General features: G+C 42.1%; 1 protein-coding gene across 2 annotated transcripts in view; it reads right to left on the bottom strand.

Annotated features, from left to right (window-relative positions):
• Positions 1-15353, bottom strand: part of UBR1 (ubiquitin protein ligase E3 component n-recognin 1) — a 145690-nt gene that overhangs the window by 72372 nt on the left and 57965 nt on the right. For both annotated transcript variants that reach the window (XM_084631233.1, XM_084631232.1), the window contains exons 20-25: positions 15018-15081; positions 8881-9005; positions 7502-7554; positions 6085-6187; positions 3789-3837; positions 2902-3056 (exon numbers count right to left, since the gene is read on the bottom strand). In XM_084631233.1, coding sequence (XP_084487359.1) covers positions 2902-3056; positions 3789-3837; positions 6085-6187; positions 7502-7554; positions 8881-9005; positions 15018-15081 — 549 coding nt within the window. The remainder of the gene's footprint in view (positions 1-2901; positions 3057-3788; positions 3838-6084; positions 6188-7501; positions 7555-8880; positions 9006-15017; positions 15082-15353) is intronic.

Raw genomic sequence — 15353 nt, 5'->3', positions numbered from 1 at the left:
TGACTTGTACACTCTTAATGAATTAATGTGCCTCAAAGCATTTGCAGTGATGCTCATACGGCACTGTTAAAATAGTAGGGTTTATTAGTCAACTGAACACAACAGAGGAAGTCCTTAGGTTAGCATAGAGAAAGGAAAGTTAAAGCATTGTAAGTCAGAAAACCAGACAACGCAACTGTCTTGAAACAGCTTTCAGTGATGAGACAAGGCAAGACTGTTAGACACTTCAAGTTATGTAACTGCAATACTTACTTTTGCGAAGTGCTTATTACTACTGTAAATTACATTTAAAGTTTATAGAGGAGGCAGATAATGGGAAACCTTTTGCTAGATCAGTAAAATTTATAAAAACAGCCTTTTGGATCAAAGAGATCCCTTTCTTCCAATTAAAATATTGGTTAACCACATTTATAAGTTTGGAAATATTAACACAATGTGCCTTTAAAATAAAGCTATACAATGTACTGGAAATGGTATTACTATAAGAGAGAAAAAGTAAGATTCTGTTTACCAAGCTTATGCTAATCTACCAAACACTACAAATAACTAACTTTAAAGTGTCATCCAGTGCCATATAATTAAGGTGTAATGTAGGAAGATTTTCAAATCAAGTCTACAAAAAAAAAAAAAAAAAGGGAGTACTTGTGGCATCTTAGAGACTAACAAATTTATTTGAGCATAAGCTTTAGTGAGCTACAGCTCACTTCATTGGATGCATGCAGTGGAAAATACAGTGGGGAGATTTATATACATAGAGAACATGAAACAATGGGTGTTACCATACACACTGTAACAAGAGAGTGATCAGTTAAGGTGAGCTATTACCAGCAGGAGAGCGGGGGTGGGGTGGGAACCTTTTGTAGTGATAATCAAGGTGGGCCATTTCCAGCAGTTGACAAGAACATCTGAGGAACTGGGGGGAGGGAGGTGAATAAACATTGGGAAATAGTATTACTTTGTGTAATGACACATACACTCCCAGTCTTTATTCAAGCCTAGGTTAATTGTATCCAGTTTGCAAATTAAATTCCAATTCAGCAGTCTCTCGTTGGAGTCTGGTTTTGAAGTTTTTTTGTTGAAGAATTGCAACTTTTATGTCTGTAATCGAGTGACCAAAGAGATTGAAGTGTTCACCGACTGGTTTTTGAATGTTATAATTCTTGACGTCTGATTTGTATCCATTTATTCTTTTACGTAGAGACTGTCCAGTTTGACCAATGTACATGGCAGAGGGGCATTGCTGACACATGATGGCATATATCACATTGGTAGATGTGCAGGTGAATGAGCCTCTGATAGTGTGGCTGATGTGATTAGGCCCTATGATGGTGTCCCCTGAATAGATATGTGGACACAGTTGGCAACAGGCTTTGTTGCAAGGATAGGTTCCTGGGTTAGTGGTTCTGTTGAGTGGTGTGTGGTTGCTGGTGAGTATTTGCTTCAGGCTGGGGGGCTGTCTGTAGGCAAGGACTGGCCTGTCTCCTAAGATCTGTGAGAGTGATGGGTTGTCCTTCAGGATATGTTGTAGATCCTTGATGATGCGTTGGAGAGGTTTTAGTTGGGGGCTGAAGGTGACAGCTAGTGGCGTTCTGTTATTTTCTTTGTTGGGCCTGTCCTGTAGTAGGTAACTTCTGGGTACTCTTCTGGCTCTGTCAATCTGTTTCTTCACTTCAGCAGGTGGGTATTGTAGTTGTAAGAATGCTTGATAGAGATCTTGTAGGTGTTTGTCTCTGTCTGAGGGGTTGGAGCAAATGCGGTTGTATAGTAGAGCTTGGCTGTAGACAATGGATCATGTGGTATGGTCTGGATGAAAGCTGGAGGCATACAGGTAGGCATAGCGGTCAGTAGGTTTCCGGTATAGGATGGTGTTTATGTGACCATCGCTTATTAGCACCACAGTGTCCAGGAAGTGGATCTCTTGTGTGGACTGGTCCAGGCTGAGGTTGATGGTGGGATGGAAATTGTTGAAATCATGGTGGAATTCCTCAAGGGCTTCTTTTCCATGGGTCCACATGCTGAAGATGTCATCAATGTAGCGCAAGTAAAGTAGGAACATTAGGGGACGAGAGCTGAGGAAGCGTTGTTCTACGTCAGCCATAAAAATGTTGGCATACTGTGGGGCCATGCGGGTACCCATAGCAGTGCTGCTGATTTGAAGGTATACATTGTCCACAAATGTGAAATAGTTATGGGTGAGGACAAAGTCACAAAGTTCAGCCACCAGGTTTGCAGTGACATTATCGGGGATAGTGTTCCTGACGGCTTGTAGTCCATCTTTGTGTGGAATGTTGGTGTAGAGGGCTTCTACATCCATAGTGGCTAGGATGATGTTTTCAGGAAGATCACCTATGGATTGTAGTTTCCTCAGGAAGTCAGTGGTGTCTCGAAAATAGCTGGGAGTGCTGGTGGCGTAGGGCCTGAGGAGGGAGTCTACATAGCCAGACAAGCCTGCTGTCAGGGTGTCAATGCCTGAGATGATGGGGCGTCCAGGATTTCCAGGTTTATGGATCTTGGGTAGCAGATAGAATACCCCTGGTCAGGGTTCCAGGGGTGTGTTTGTGCGGATTTGTTCTTGTGCTTTTTCTCTGTGTATATAAATCTCCCCACTGTATTTTCCACTGCATGCATCCGATGAAGTGAGCTGTAGCTCATGAAAGCTTATGCTCAAATAAATTTGTTGGTCTCTAAGGTGCCACAAGTACTCCTTTTCCTTTTGCGGATACAGACTAACACGGCTGCTACTCTGAAATCAAATCTACTACGTTATGCTAATGTTCAAGAGATATGCAAGATTACAGTTTACTGTCGTGTGCTGTGTGTTTACATATAAACGCACAAGAGTGTGTTTTAGCATCAATAGTTAACCCAAATTAAGGAGGAAAATACTAATGCAATCCATACCATCTGGATCATAGCTTCTGTCCATAAGTGGGTCTCCAGTTGTACTGCCCTTTGAAGGATAGTTCTGAGGATATACATCATGATATCACAGTTCAGAATTTTCACCACATTGCTGAATGCTGGGCTGAATTCAGGAGGGGGAGGAGGTGGCAGTGCTAGAAAAGAAGTCACATGCAGGCATATTAATAACTGCCTAATATTTCCTACCAGATTGTGAGCAGGAAGTGGAGACAACAGGTACGCTGCTACCAAGTGAGTGAGTGAGTGAGGTTTGAATGGTGATTGTGGAATTAAAAAGGGAGGTTAGGGAAAGAGGGGATAATAGTTCCGTTACAACTGAAACATTATAGTCTTATCTCTAAGTTTCTGATACATGGAGTTTGTGACTTTTAAAGTGAGTTTAAATTGTTTGTGAAAGATATCAGATTTATGATAGTTTAAAATGAAGTCATCCATAGAACAGGCACAGCACTGGCAGCAGCAGTACAATCTTCCCTACACTACCCCACCAACCCTATCCCAGAAGAACCACCTATAAAAAGGAGAAAAATTACTTTAGTCCCCTTGGTCTTTCTAGATTGTCAACAAGTGTGACTGTTTTGACGGTGGGTTGAATTTGTGGGCATCTGTCCACTAAAAAACTAAACTGACAGCCCTCCCAATTGTTAAAAAAACAACAACAATAATCACCAAAAAGATGTCTGGTGGTAACAAGTTCTGGTCACTAAAGACCTAAGTCTATTTCCAACCTGTGACCCTAGATTCAATACAATTTCTATCCCATTGTCAATCCCTGAGCCACATACCAAAATTTTTATTTTATAAGCACAAAAAGACTGGTACACCAAACCATAGCACTTGCTCTATCATCCAGTCCAACTTTTTACCTTCATCTCTGTTTTCTTGTTTTCTTCTCTTCTTCTGCGTATGTTCAGCCTGTAAGAAAGTTGGCCTACATTACTGTACCAACAGCAAAGGAGGATTCTTTAGTGAAACCATCAGGGACACTAGACTAATAAACGTTGGAAGATCCACTGAGATTTACTTTGACACTCCACTCACACTGTATAATACATCAGCATATGAAAACATGTTGCGGGCCTGGATAATAAAGCCAGTGCAAACATGACAGTATACCTATAGTAGGGATAAGATTAATTTTTCTTAGTACATTTTGTAACAGTGTGTGGAAAACTACAATTATTCCCTTGAAGTTCTAGGTATAGTACCTATCCATTAATACAAATACAAATTCAACATATTCTCTTGTGAACATCTATGAGGAAGTCAATTCTTTCAAAAAGAGCCTATGCATTTAAACTTTCCCCTATTGCAAGAATGTAAGAAATGTATTAGTAGTTCTTCTGATCTGCATATCTCAAAGAAGGGGGAAAAAAAATTTGAAGATCTCTTTATGGGTAACCATATCTAATATATTTTGCAAATTTTTATTAGTTTGATTTTTTTTTAAAACTTCGATACAATACTGCTCATCCAGGGAAGCCTAAAAGATACAAAAAAATTGATAAATGATTTGTAAAGATCTGCTTTGACTCATATTATACTACAAATAAGCAACGCAATTACTTCACTTTTCCCAGACCAGCGGTCCCCAAACTTTTGAGGGTCGCCCTGCCCCCCCCTTACCTCTGTCCATGTTCCCCCACCCCTGGAGCCAGGGCCAGGAGTGGGGCCGCAGCTCGGGGTGGGAGGGTAGACAGGGTTAAGGGGGCTGAGGTTCGGGCTGCAGCTTGGGGTGGGGCTAAGAGCGGGACCAAGGCTGGGGCAGAGCCGCAGCCAGGCTGAAGTGGAGGCTGGCAGCTGGGCCTGCAGCCAGTTGTGGCTCCACTCCTGGCCTTGCTCCCAGCCTTGGCCCCGAGCCAGGAACAAAGCTGCGGCTGCTGGGGGCTTGTGTGGGGCCGGGAGCGGGACTGGAGCAGAGCTGGGGGGGAGGGGCTGGGTGGCGCTGGCTTGCTCCCTCTCCGCCACACCCCACGGACAGTCCTCCACACCCACCTAGCGAAGCACGCCCCATACTCTGAGGGCCACTGGCACAGAACAAGACAATTTTTTAAAATCTTTTAAATGCACTGTGGAACTATGCACATTTATTTAGGGCCAAATTATGCTTTTTCTCCTGTTTGGGTGAGCTAGTATTTTGTCTTTTTTTGACCTGGCATCTTATTTTTTTAAACGGGTATTTTTTACTAGAGCTTAACAGTCTTGTGCGACATCTGGCATCCCAAAGAGATCTAATTCCTTTTACTGCCATACACAAAAGGAAGCTATAATGTGCAACTAAAGGTTTAGCTGAACTTAAACATGAAGAGAGTAAATGGAGATTTCAAACTTCATAGCAGAAACAGAGGGAAAAAATAACTGTAATGTGGGGATGGGGAAGGGAAAACCACACAGGTACTGCTCTTAAAATGCTTTGGGGTAGATCCTTGGCTGGTGCAAGTTACCATAGCTCCATGGATTTACACTGGCAAAGGAGCTGTCCCATTGTGTCTTCACTACACTTTCTATAATATGTTCCCTAGTTGGAGTCTGTCTCCAGTATGCAACCTACATTGCTTGTCACCTGTTGTTAAAAGGCTGAAAATTTAGGCTGGAGTTTTCAAAGGGATCCAAGTGAGTTAAGCACTCAACTCTCCCTGAATTTTAGTGGGAGACAGGCACCTAAATGCTTTAGGCGCCTATCAAAATTCCCAGCCTAAATATTCTGAACTCACAGGATGCATTAGAACTGTTTTTTCTTTAAAAAAAAGCAAAAAAAAAAAGCTACACATACACCAAAAACCCCGACATTGGTATTTTCTTGTGCTGCACAGAAGCTGGGATTATCAAGATTCTCTTTGTGTATTAGTAGAGTTGTGTTTGTGAATCTGAATAATGTTTTACTGGAAGATTGGTGGTAGCTTTTTACAGCTTAATTACAGAAGAACAGTTTTTGTCACATGAAAAACGTCTTCGCTGTCTCCTCTGTCAAAAAACCAAAAGTTAGCTTCCTTATGAGTATGGTTTGAGGGTTAAGTAGAATACATTAAAAGAAATAAATCAGAGATATATTATTAAGCACTCTACCATCTTGAGACTCCATTATATCCCTACCTTCAGTACACCAGGTTTGTTTAGGCAGAGAAAAAGTGTGTGCTCTCCTCTTCCCTTCACATTGCCTACCTTGCTGTGCTGAGTCTTGGTATAGTGATAAAAGAACATATTGAACTCTTTCATGCATTCATCCTTCAATTCATAAACTCCATGGCCTGACACACCTGGTTTCCTAAAAAAACATTTATAGTACATGGATTAACAACAAATCCTCAGTGTTTATTTATAGCACAAGTTGCAAGTAATGCAATTACTTCCTAAGGAAATGTTAAGAGTGAAATGGAACACAATGGGACCTGGCTCTGCATATTTAAACAAGGATGGCAACTTCATTACATTACAAATTGCAGATAAATTCAGTTACCAGCTTTTCACTACCAGAAATACACTTTCCTATGGATCCTGCCCATTGCAGGAGCTTCTCTGACACATGGTACCAGGAGATTATTCACAGATGAATTAATTAAGACTTTCTCCTCGAGTTTCAGGCATTTGGCCTGCATGGTGCCTCACTGTATAATCTGCAGTTCCTTTTCAAGCTAGGCACTAATCTAAGAAACATAATGATATGCTTCCCAGTGAAGTACACTGAATGGTCTCTTCTTTTAACCCCCATCCTACCCTCAGAACAAAAATCCTAGCTATATCTATGGTTCCCTTTGGTTAAATGTAAAAGGAGCAAGCCACAAGCAATTCAAAATAAGGGAGACTACAGCAATTGAATTGGAAGTTTTTGTTGTGTGGTGTTTTTTGTTTTGTTTTTTTGACAGAATCATAACTGATCAAAACCAATTCAGATGTCAAAGTACCAAAGCAATGGTTTCCTTGGTTACCTATGAAAAGGATCTTTTCTACCTACAGCTGGTAGTCAACAGTTTTCTGACAGAAAAGCAAGTAAACAAGTAAAGAGCAGTCTAAACCAAACACTGAGGAGATTTTCAAAAGGTAAAAAAGGCAGATAGCAGTATGGTGGACAGCTACTACAAAAGAAAGTGAGTTTTGAAAAATCTCTTCCATTAGTATGTGGGACTTCCATATCCCTATTTTACACTTACTTTTCTATGCAAAAATGAAAGCAAATATACTTCAAGCTTACAAAACAGGAGAGGAGTTTGTGTAGCATGACCAACAGTCTAAGGGTACGTCTACACTGCAATAAAAGATAAGCAGCATGGTCGCAGCTGGCTCAGGTCAGCTGACTCCGGCGCATGGGGCTAAACTGCAGAGTAGACATTTGGGCTTGGGCCAGAGCCCAGGCTCTGAAACCCTGCGAATGGGATAGGTCTCAGAGCTTGGGCTCCAGCCCGAGTGTCTACCCTGCAAATTGTAGCCCCGCAGCATAAGCCTCACAAGCCCAAGTCAATTGACCCAGGTTCTGAGACTCAGTGCTGTGGATTTTTTTTTATTTCAGTGTAGACATATCATCCCTTGGGAGCTCTCATCCCTTCACCTGCATGTCATCTATAAAGTAGTATTAAGAGCTTACTTGAATATGGCCACTTTGTTTATTACTTTCTCCAAGCCAGTTTCATTGTTTTCCTGTTAAAACATTTAAACACAGAGCATATTTTTACATACACATATATACTACAGTATTAGGTTACAATCTAGAATATTAGGACTAAAATATGACAGTTCAGAACATGCAAGACTAACCTATAAGTATCAGAATCTATACCAGCCTGTATCTACTCTAATAAAATCACCTCAAATTGATCACTTGTGAAACACACCATTATTAATGCAACAAAAACCCACTGACAGTTTGCATGGTAAAGTATGAAGAGCCATCTAGATCAATTCCATATTTAACCTATGGACTAATGTTTTTTTGTCAACATTCATCCAAAATTCAGATATTCAAATTACAAATTTGGTGATGAGTAAAATACTAAGTACGCCCACCCCAGGAATGGGAAATGTAAAAGGATGTCCAAAAGAACATCAAGACTCCTTTGCTCACTGAACTACCATCAGACGTTACTTGTATCAGAGATGTGCCCCATCCAAAGAGCAATTTTTCACCTTACTATTAAGGGAGGGCAGGCCACACAGTTTTTAATTCTGAAAGGTTAGTCTCTAAAAATGTCATTTGTGGATTCTATGTTTAGGGTTTACAATAATTTTCATAATATACTCAGTTTGAAAGCAAAAATGATGGTTTTTTCTTTTAACTGCCAACCCCATAAAATCAGTCTGGGCTGTGACAATTAAAATGAATTCTTTCCATCTTGTTCTTTATCAGAAGGACAAAACTATACTTTCAACTACACCTGTGCAATTGTTTTCAGTGGATTTGCACAAGGGTAACCAATTAGAATTTAGTAAAAAATACTGTTGATGCACAAGATGGAATAGAGTTTGGCTCCCCCTCTTTCAGCTACACTAGCTCTGGAGGTCCAACAGAAGAAATCATTTAAAAGATATTTGTCATAGAAGTTAGTAGCTATGACTCAGAATAAACTCAATAGTTCTGCTCCCTGAGTACCAAAATGCAATCCTCCTACAGTAGTTTTTCAGATTAGAACCATACTATGAATGTGTATATTGTACTAGGACAATGGCTGGTTCTAGGATGTTCTTGGTTGCAGGGTGCCAGTCTGAAGGACACAGACACACGAGTAACTGTGGACTGTTAAATTTCCCTTGAAGAGCACCATGCATTTACCTTTAACAAGGGGGAAAATACTCATCTTACCGAAATGCAGTCATATTTCACTGTAACTCTAAATCCAAGATCTGTGGTTTCCACCAAAAGAAAAAGTAAAAAACACTTTCATCTAAAGAAACAGGGAGCAGAAAAGAGAAAGAAGAGGGAAGAAAGCGGGGAGAAAGCGGGGGAGGGAGGGAGAGAAAAAGACTCACATTCTCAGGCAAAGATTTGGCAATAGCACTGTGAGCCATTGGTTCAATGCAGAGCAGATGAATAATTTCTCTCATGGTAATTTCTTCTTTTGTCACACTACTCACTCCAGGCACGTATCTTTCCCCTACCAGGAAGCCATAAAAGGAGGAAAAAGGAAAACATGAAGGTTAAAAAAACACTTATGATTCACTCATACAGAAAAACAGTTACTAACCTGCTCTGTAATTGTTCTTCTTCAAAATATGCTGCACTTGTCCATTCTGCTTCAGATGCACGCATGCCCAGTGCACTAGTGTTGGAGATTTTTCCCTCAGCTGTACCCATCAGGTCAGCGCATGCCCCCTCTGCTGCCTCCTACTGTTACACAGCGGTACCAAAGGGTGGAGCCACTCTCTACCCCAATGGTCCCCAAACTGTGGGACTGCGCCATTCGGGCTCTGCTCAGGAATAAACTGCTTCAGCATACATGAGGGCTGAGTCAGTGCAGGCTCTGCTTATGGGATGAGACAGTGAAGCTGAGCTGCTGCAGCATGCCTGGGGGCAGGTCTACACTACAGCCAGGATCAGTGCTCTGAGATCGATCCACCGGCAGTCAATTTAGCGAGTCTAGTGAAGACCCGCCAAATCGACAGCAGATCGCTCTCTAACCAACCCCATACTCTACCCCCAACAAGAAGAGCAAGGTAAGTTGATGGGAGAGTTTTTCCCGTCGACCCCCCGTGGTAATTCAACATAAGGTACGTTGACTCCAGCTATGTTATTCACATAGCTGGAGTTGCGTAGCATAGGACTTACCGCAGTAGCGTAGACACAGCCCTAGTGATGAGTCACTGCAGGCTCTATTGGAGGGGTGAGTCTAGGCAGCTGAGAGAACAGCCCTGGTCTTGCTGTGGGTTTGCCTTGGGGGTGGAGGGTGGGGGGACGGGACAGGACCAAACACACACATGTGTTTAAACCCCTTCAAGGGGACATGATACCTCCAATCAGTCCACTTAGGGCTTTAGGAGGCAGGGAAGATGATGGTTGCCATAATATACTGCAGTGGGTTCCAGAACAGCCTCATTTATTGGGAGCACTGCTCAAGAAGGTCCACAGATCCCAAGATATCAATCAATCTGCATGAGCTCCCCTGACCTATTTCCACTTGAATATTTAGTGAGGAAGCCACCCTCTGTAAGAGGTCCTGGTGTGCCCAATAATTATCTGGGGCAAGTGAGGAAACACCAGATACTACTCAGACAATGAGGAGGAGGAATCCAACACTAATTGAGGTGATTTGCCCAATCCCTCCAAATGGAGACTCACTTAGGCAGGTTCCCCATGTTCAGTACTGGGCTTAGCACTGGGAGTGGCTTCCTGCAGTTCTTGCCATGCAGGTTCACAATGTCTACCGGAGAATGTAGAGGCGGGAGGGTATGGAGAGGATTTGGAGACAGCAAGAAAACCCACGAGTTCCAATACAGCCACTGATATGGCTCTGGAGCCCAATTTCTTCCCAATCATTGCTCCCTACTAGCCAGCCAACAGGGAGGCTCTGCTGGATACCAAAGGTGAGAACTTCTCAGAGGAGATTGAAGGCCTGTGTGATGCAGCCATGACATGCAAGATCCCACTTCTAACTTATCTGGCTAGGGAAGAGAGGTGTCTCTTTGGTGCCAGAGAGTGGTCCCAGGAGTCCTTAGAGGACAACATTGGGGAAATTATAGATGGGCTGCATATGATGGGTACCCTGTGGACACTCTGGTACCCCCTGATATTGGGTACGGAACACTAGTAGCCAGCAAATCCGTTATATTGTCCATCGGTAATGGTTGAGATGTCTGCTGGATGCTCAGTGAAGACTGTGTGCCATGGCATATACCTTGGGTGTTGACGGCATCGGGAGACTCTCTTGCTGCTGAGGATAGAGTGCACTTGGTGCTGAAGCACTCTGTGGTGCAGATACCTTTCTCCTCTTCTTCCCAGTTTGATCACTGGATGGGGACCTTGCTCACCTGGGATTACAGGTCTTCAGATGCAGTCCTCCACTGCTGCTTCTTAGGTACCGGAGAAGGAGATTGGCGCTGAGACTCTCCCATCACAGTGGAAGTGCTCCTGACCAAAGCAGAGGCACTTGGTGCCTACCCTGAGTAGGAAGACTCCAAGGGTGGGAACAAAGCTGTCTCCCTAAGATGCTTAGTTTGACCTCCGTGGTTTTTTTAGTTCTGGCTTAAAGTCCCTGCAGATTTGGTACCTTTCCCTAACATGAGCTTCTCCTAGGCACTTCAGGCACCCACAGTGTGGTCACTGACTGGCACTGGTTTCTTGCATGCATCGCAAAGTTTGAAACCTGGGGACTGAAGTGTGCCCTAGCCCTGGGCATCAGAACCCAATCCAGAGGGAACCAGTTATACTAAGTAAACTACTAAAAAAGGAAAACTAATAGTAGAAAATTAAACTAAGACTATAAAACAACAAAACACAAAGAAAAAGGGAAACACCTACAACAGCAAGGTAAAACACTGCGACAATCGTCACAGGCGATAAAAAGAACAGAGATGGGTTGGCTCCACCTTTTATACCGTTGCACAGCAACACGAGAAAAGATACTGATGGGTACATCGGAGGGAAAAATTTCTGACACTAGTGCGCTGGGCATGCGCACACTTGAAATAGAATGGACATGTGCAATCAGTCAAAGAACCACCATACTCCTGTACAGATATTTCATAGGACAAATTTGTGAAACTATCTCCCAAAAGATATTTGAGGGCAAAAGGGAGGAAGTTTCTTTTTTGTTGTTTTTTTTTTTTAAACTGTTAAATTTTTTTGCTGCCCATAAGAACCCCATACTGGTTCAGATCAGTGGTCCTTCTAGCCCAGTATCTTGTCTTTCAACAGTGGCCTGTTAGTGGCTTCAGAGGGAATGAACAGTACAGGGCAATTATTGAGCCACTGATGGAACCTATCCTCCATGAACTTATCTCGTTCTTTTTTGAGCCCAGTTATACTTTTGGCCTTCACAACATTCTACTGGCAACAAGTTCCAGAAGTTGATTTTGTGTTGTGTGAAGAAGTACTTCCTTCTGTTTGTTTTATACCTGCTGCCTTTTAATTTCATTGGGTGACCCCTGGTTCTCGTGTTATGTGAACACTTCCCTATTCACTTTCTCCACACAACTCATGATTTTATCAATCTGTCCTATTCCCCTTCAGTCACCTCTTTTCTAAGATAAACAGACCCACTCTTTTTAATCTCTCCCCATATGGAAGCTGTTCCATACACCTAATCATTTTTTGTTGCCCTTCTCTGTGCTTTTTCCATTCTAATACATTTTTGGAGATAGGGAGATCAGAACTGTAAGCAGTATTCCAGGTGTGGACTCACCATGGATTTATCTTTTCTTATTATCAATCCCTTTCCTAATAATTTGTTACATACTGTTAGCCTTTTTGACCACAGCTGATCATTAAGAGAGAGAACTATCCACAATGACTCCAAGATCTCTTTCTTGAACCGTAACAGCTAATTTAGACCGTCATTTTGGAAAAAATAATCTCAACTATACAATGTACATTACACTTTGCATTTCTCAACACTGAATTTCATCGGCCATTTCGTTCCCCAGTTTTGTGAGAACTCTTTGCAACTCTCCTCAGTCAGCTTTGGACTTAACTGTCTTTTGTATCATGTCCAAACTTGCTGCCTCACTGTTCACCCCTTTTTCCAGATCATTTATGAATACTGTGAACAGCACAGGTCCCAATACTGAACCTTGGGTGTCACGCCATTTACCTCCTTCCATTCTGAAAACTGACCATTTATTCCTACCCTTTGTTTCCTATCTTTTATCCAGTTACTGATCCATGAGAGGACTTTTCCTCTTATCCCATTACTGCTTAGTTTGCTAAAGAGCCTTTGGTGAGAGACCTTGTCAAAGACTTTCAGAAAGTACACTATATCCACTGGATCACTCTTATTCATATGCTTGTTGATTCCCTCAAAGCATTCTAATAGATTGGTGAGGCATGATTTCCCTTTACAAGAGCTATGTTGACTCTTCCCCAACATACCGTGTTCATCTCTGTCTCTGATAATTCTGTTCTTTCCTATAGTTTCAACCAATTTGCCTGGTACTGAAGTTAGGCTTACCAGCCTGTAATTTTAAGGATTGCCTCTGGAGACTTTTTTTTGAAATGGTGTTACATTTTATCTCTGCATCCCATCTGGAGGAGACATATACCCAGTTAGTATGGCAATAGTTGAAGTCCCATATTATTACTGGATTTTCTGTTTTTGTAAAAAGAAAAGGAGTACTTGTGGCACCTTAGAGACTAACCAATTTATTTGAGCATAAGCTTTCGTGAGCTACAGCTCACTTCATCGGATGCATATTGTGGAAACTGCAGAAGACATTATATACACAGAGACCATGAAACAATACCTCCTCCCACCCCACTCCCCTGCTGGTAATAGCTTATCTAAAGTGATCACTCTCCTTACAATGTGTATGATAATCAAGTTGGGCCATTTCCAGCACAAATCCAGGTTCTCACCCCCCCACTTTTTTTCCGAAAACCACACACACAAACTCACTCTCCTGCTGGTAACAGCCCATCCAAAGCGACCACTCTCCCCACAATGTGCACGATAATCAAGGTGGGCCATTTCCAGCACAAAGCTAGGTCTTCTCAAACCCCACCCCCACCCCAACCCCCCCCCACACAAACTCACTCTTCTGCTGGTAATAGCTCATCCAAACTGACCACTCTCCTTACAATGTGTATGATAATCAAGGTGGGCCATTTCCAGCATAAATCCAAGAGTTTGTATGTGTGGTTTTTGGAAAAAAAAAGGGGGGGGGGAGAAAACCTGGATTTGTGCTGAAAATGGCCCAACTTGATCATCATACACACTGTAAGGAGAGTGATCACTTTAGATAAGCTATTACCAGCAGGAGAGTGGGGTGGGAGGAGGTATTGTTTCATGGTCTCTGTGTATATAATGTCTTCTGCAGTTTCTACAGTAAGCATCCGATGAAGTGAGCTGTAGCTCACGAAAGCTTATGCTCAAACTGGTTAGTCTCTAAGGTGCTACAAGTACTCCTTTTCTTTTTGCGAATACAGACTAACACGGCTGTTACTCTGAAATCTGTTTTTGTAGCCTCTCTAATCTCCCAAATGGTTCCTCGTTCCTAATAAACCTAAATCCCTCCTCCCAAACACCATCCTCTCATCCATGCATTCAATGTTCTGCCTGTCTAACTGGCCCTGCATGTGGAACTGGAAGCATTTCAGAGAATGCTACCATGGAGGTCCTGAACTCTCATCTCTTGCCTAGCAGCCTAAATTTGGCCTTCAGAACCTCTCTCCTACCTTTCCCTAAGTATTGATACCTACATGTATCACAACCACCAGATCCTCCCCAGCACTACACATAAGTCGGTCTAGATGTCTTGAGAGGTCCCCAATCTTTGCGCCCAGCAGGCAATTCACCATGTGGTTCTCCTGGTAGGGTTGCCATCCCTCCAGCATTGCCCTGGAGTCTACAGGAATTAAAGATTAAGTCATGGGCTGAAACCTCCAGGAATACATCCAACCAAAATTGGGAAACCCTATCTCCCGATCATCACAAACCCAAATATTCAGGGTTATTACTGTTTTATTATAATAATGTTTCTTTGGTGAGGTATAGGGATTTGCTTTGCTTTCTCAAGTACTGTCACCTATACATGGTACAGCAATGTATACAACATTAGAAATATTTTATAGTTAATTACATCTCACATCAGGATAATGGGTATCAGGCATAAAGTTAAGGGATAGATTCTTCTCTTATTATACCTGAATAACAAAGTGTGGAATTATCTAACAGGCTAAACTGTATACAAGACACACTGGTTTCAGATGTCATGTTTGCATGTCACAGAACCATCTACTTAAGAGTTATCCAATACCAACCCCAATCCTCTAAATTAAAATACAGAGAATTGTCTAACAGAAAAGGTCATCCATCAAGTCTGTGCCTTCCAGCAGCAAATATCTAAGTACTGCCCTGCAGAGAGGAAAGAAGCTAAATTACAGCCAATCCAAAAAGCAAAAGAAACTCCAAAACACAAAATCAGATCTCATTTATACTGTAAACAGAGTATCTTACCCACAACATAGATGAGAACCTGCAGCATTTCTTCTATTAATATATTACATTGCTTGGTCAAATCCTATAGGGGTTAAAAAAAAGGTTGCTGAGTCAGGGAATGATGCAGTTAAGTGGGAAATCCAGGCTTGAAGTTAAGGGTTTCCACAGATGACATTGGTCTCAGCCCAAATGTTCACAATTTACTATTTTAATAGAAAAAACACCCTCCAACCTGAAGCATTACAGTCTGGAGACACTGTGTAGACTATCATCTGTGGGGATTGTTCTGTGAATAAAATGCAAAATTAACATAGTAGGAAGGGATATAACTGGGAAAATTGTGTCCTGAATGAA

Source organism: Lepidochelys olivacea, assembly GCF_965140295.1.
Source record: "Lepidochelys olivacea isolate rLepOli2 genome assembly, chromosome: 6".
Classification (NCBI taxonomy): domain Eukaryota; kingdom Metazoa; phylum Chordata; order Testudines; family Cheloniidae; genus Lepidochelys; species Lepidochelys olivacea.
Note: the sequence above shows the minus strand (reverse complement) of the source record. Positions and strands in the feature narration are given on the sequence as shown.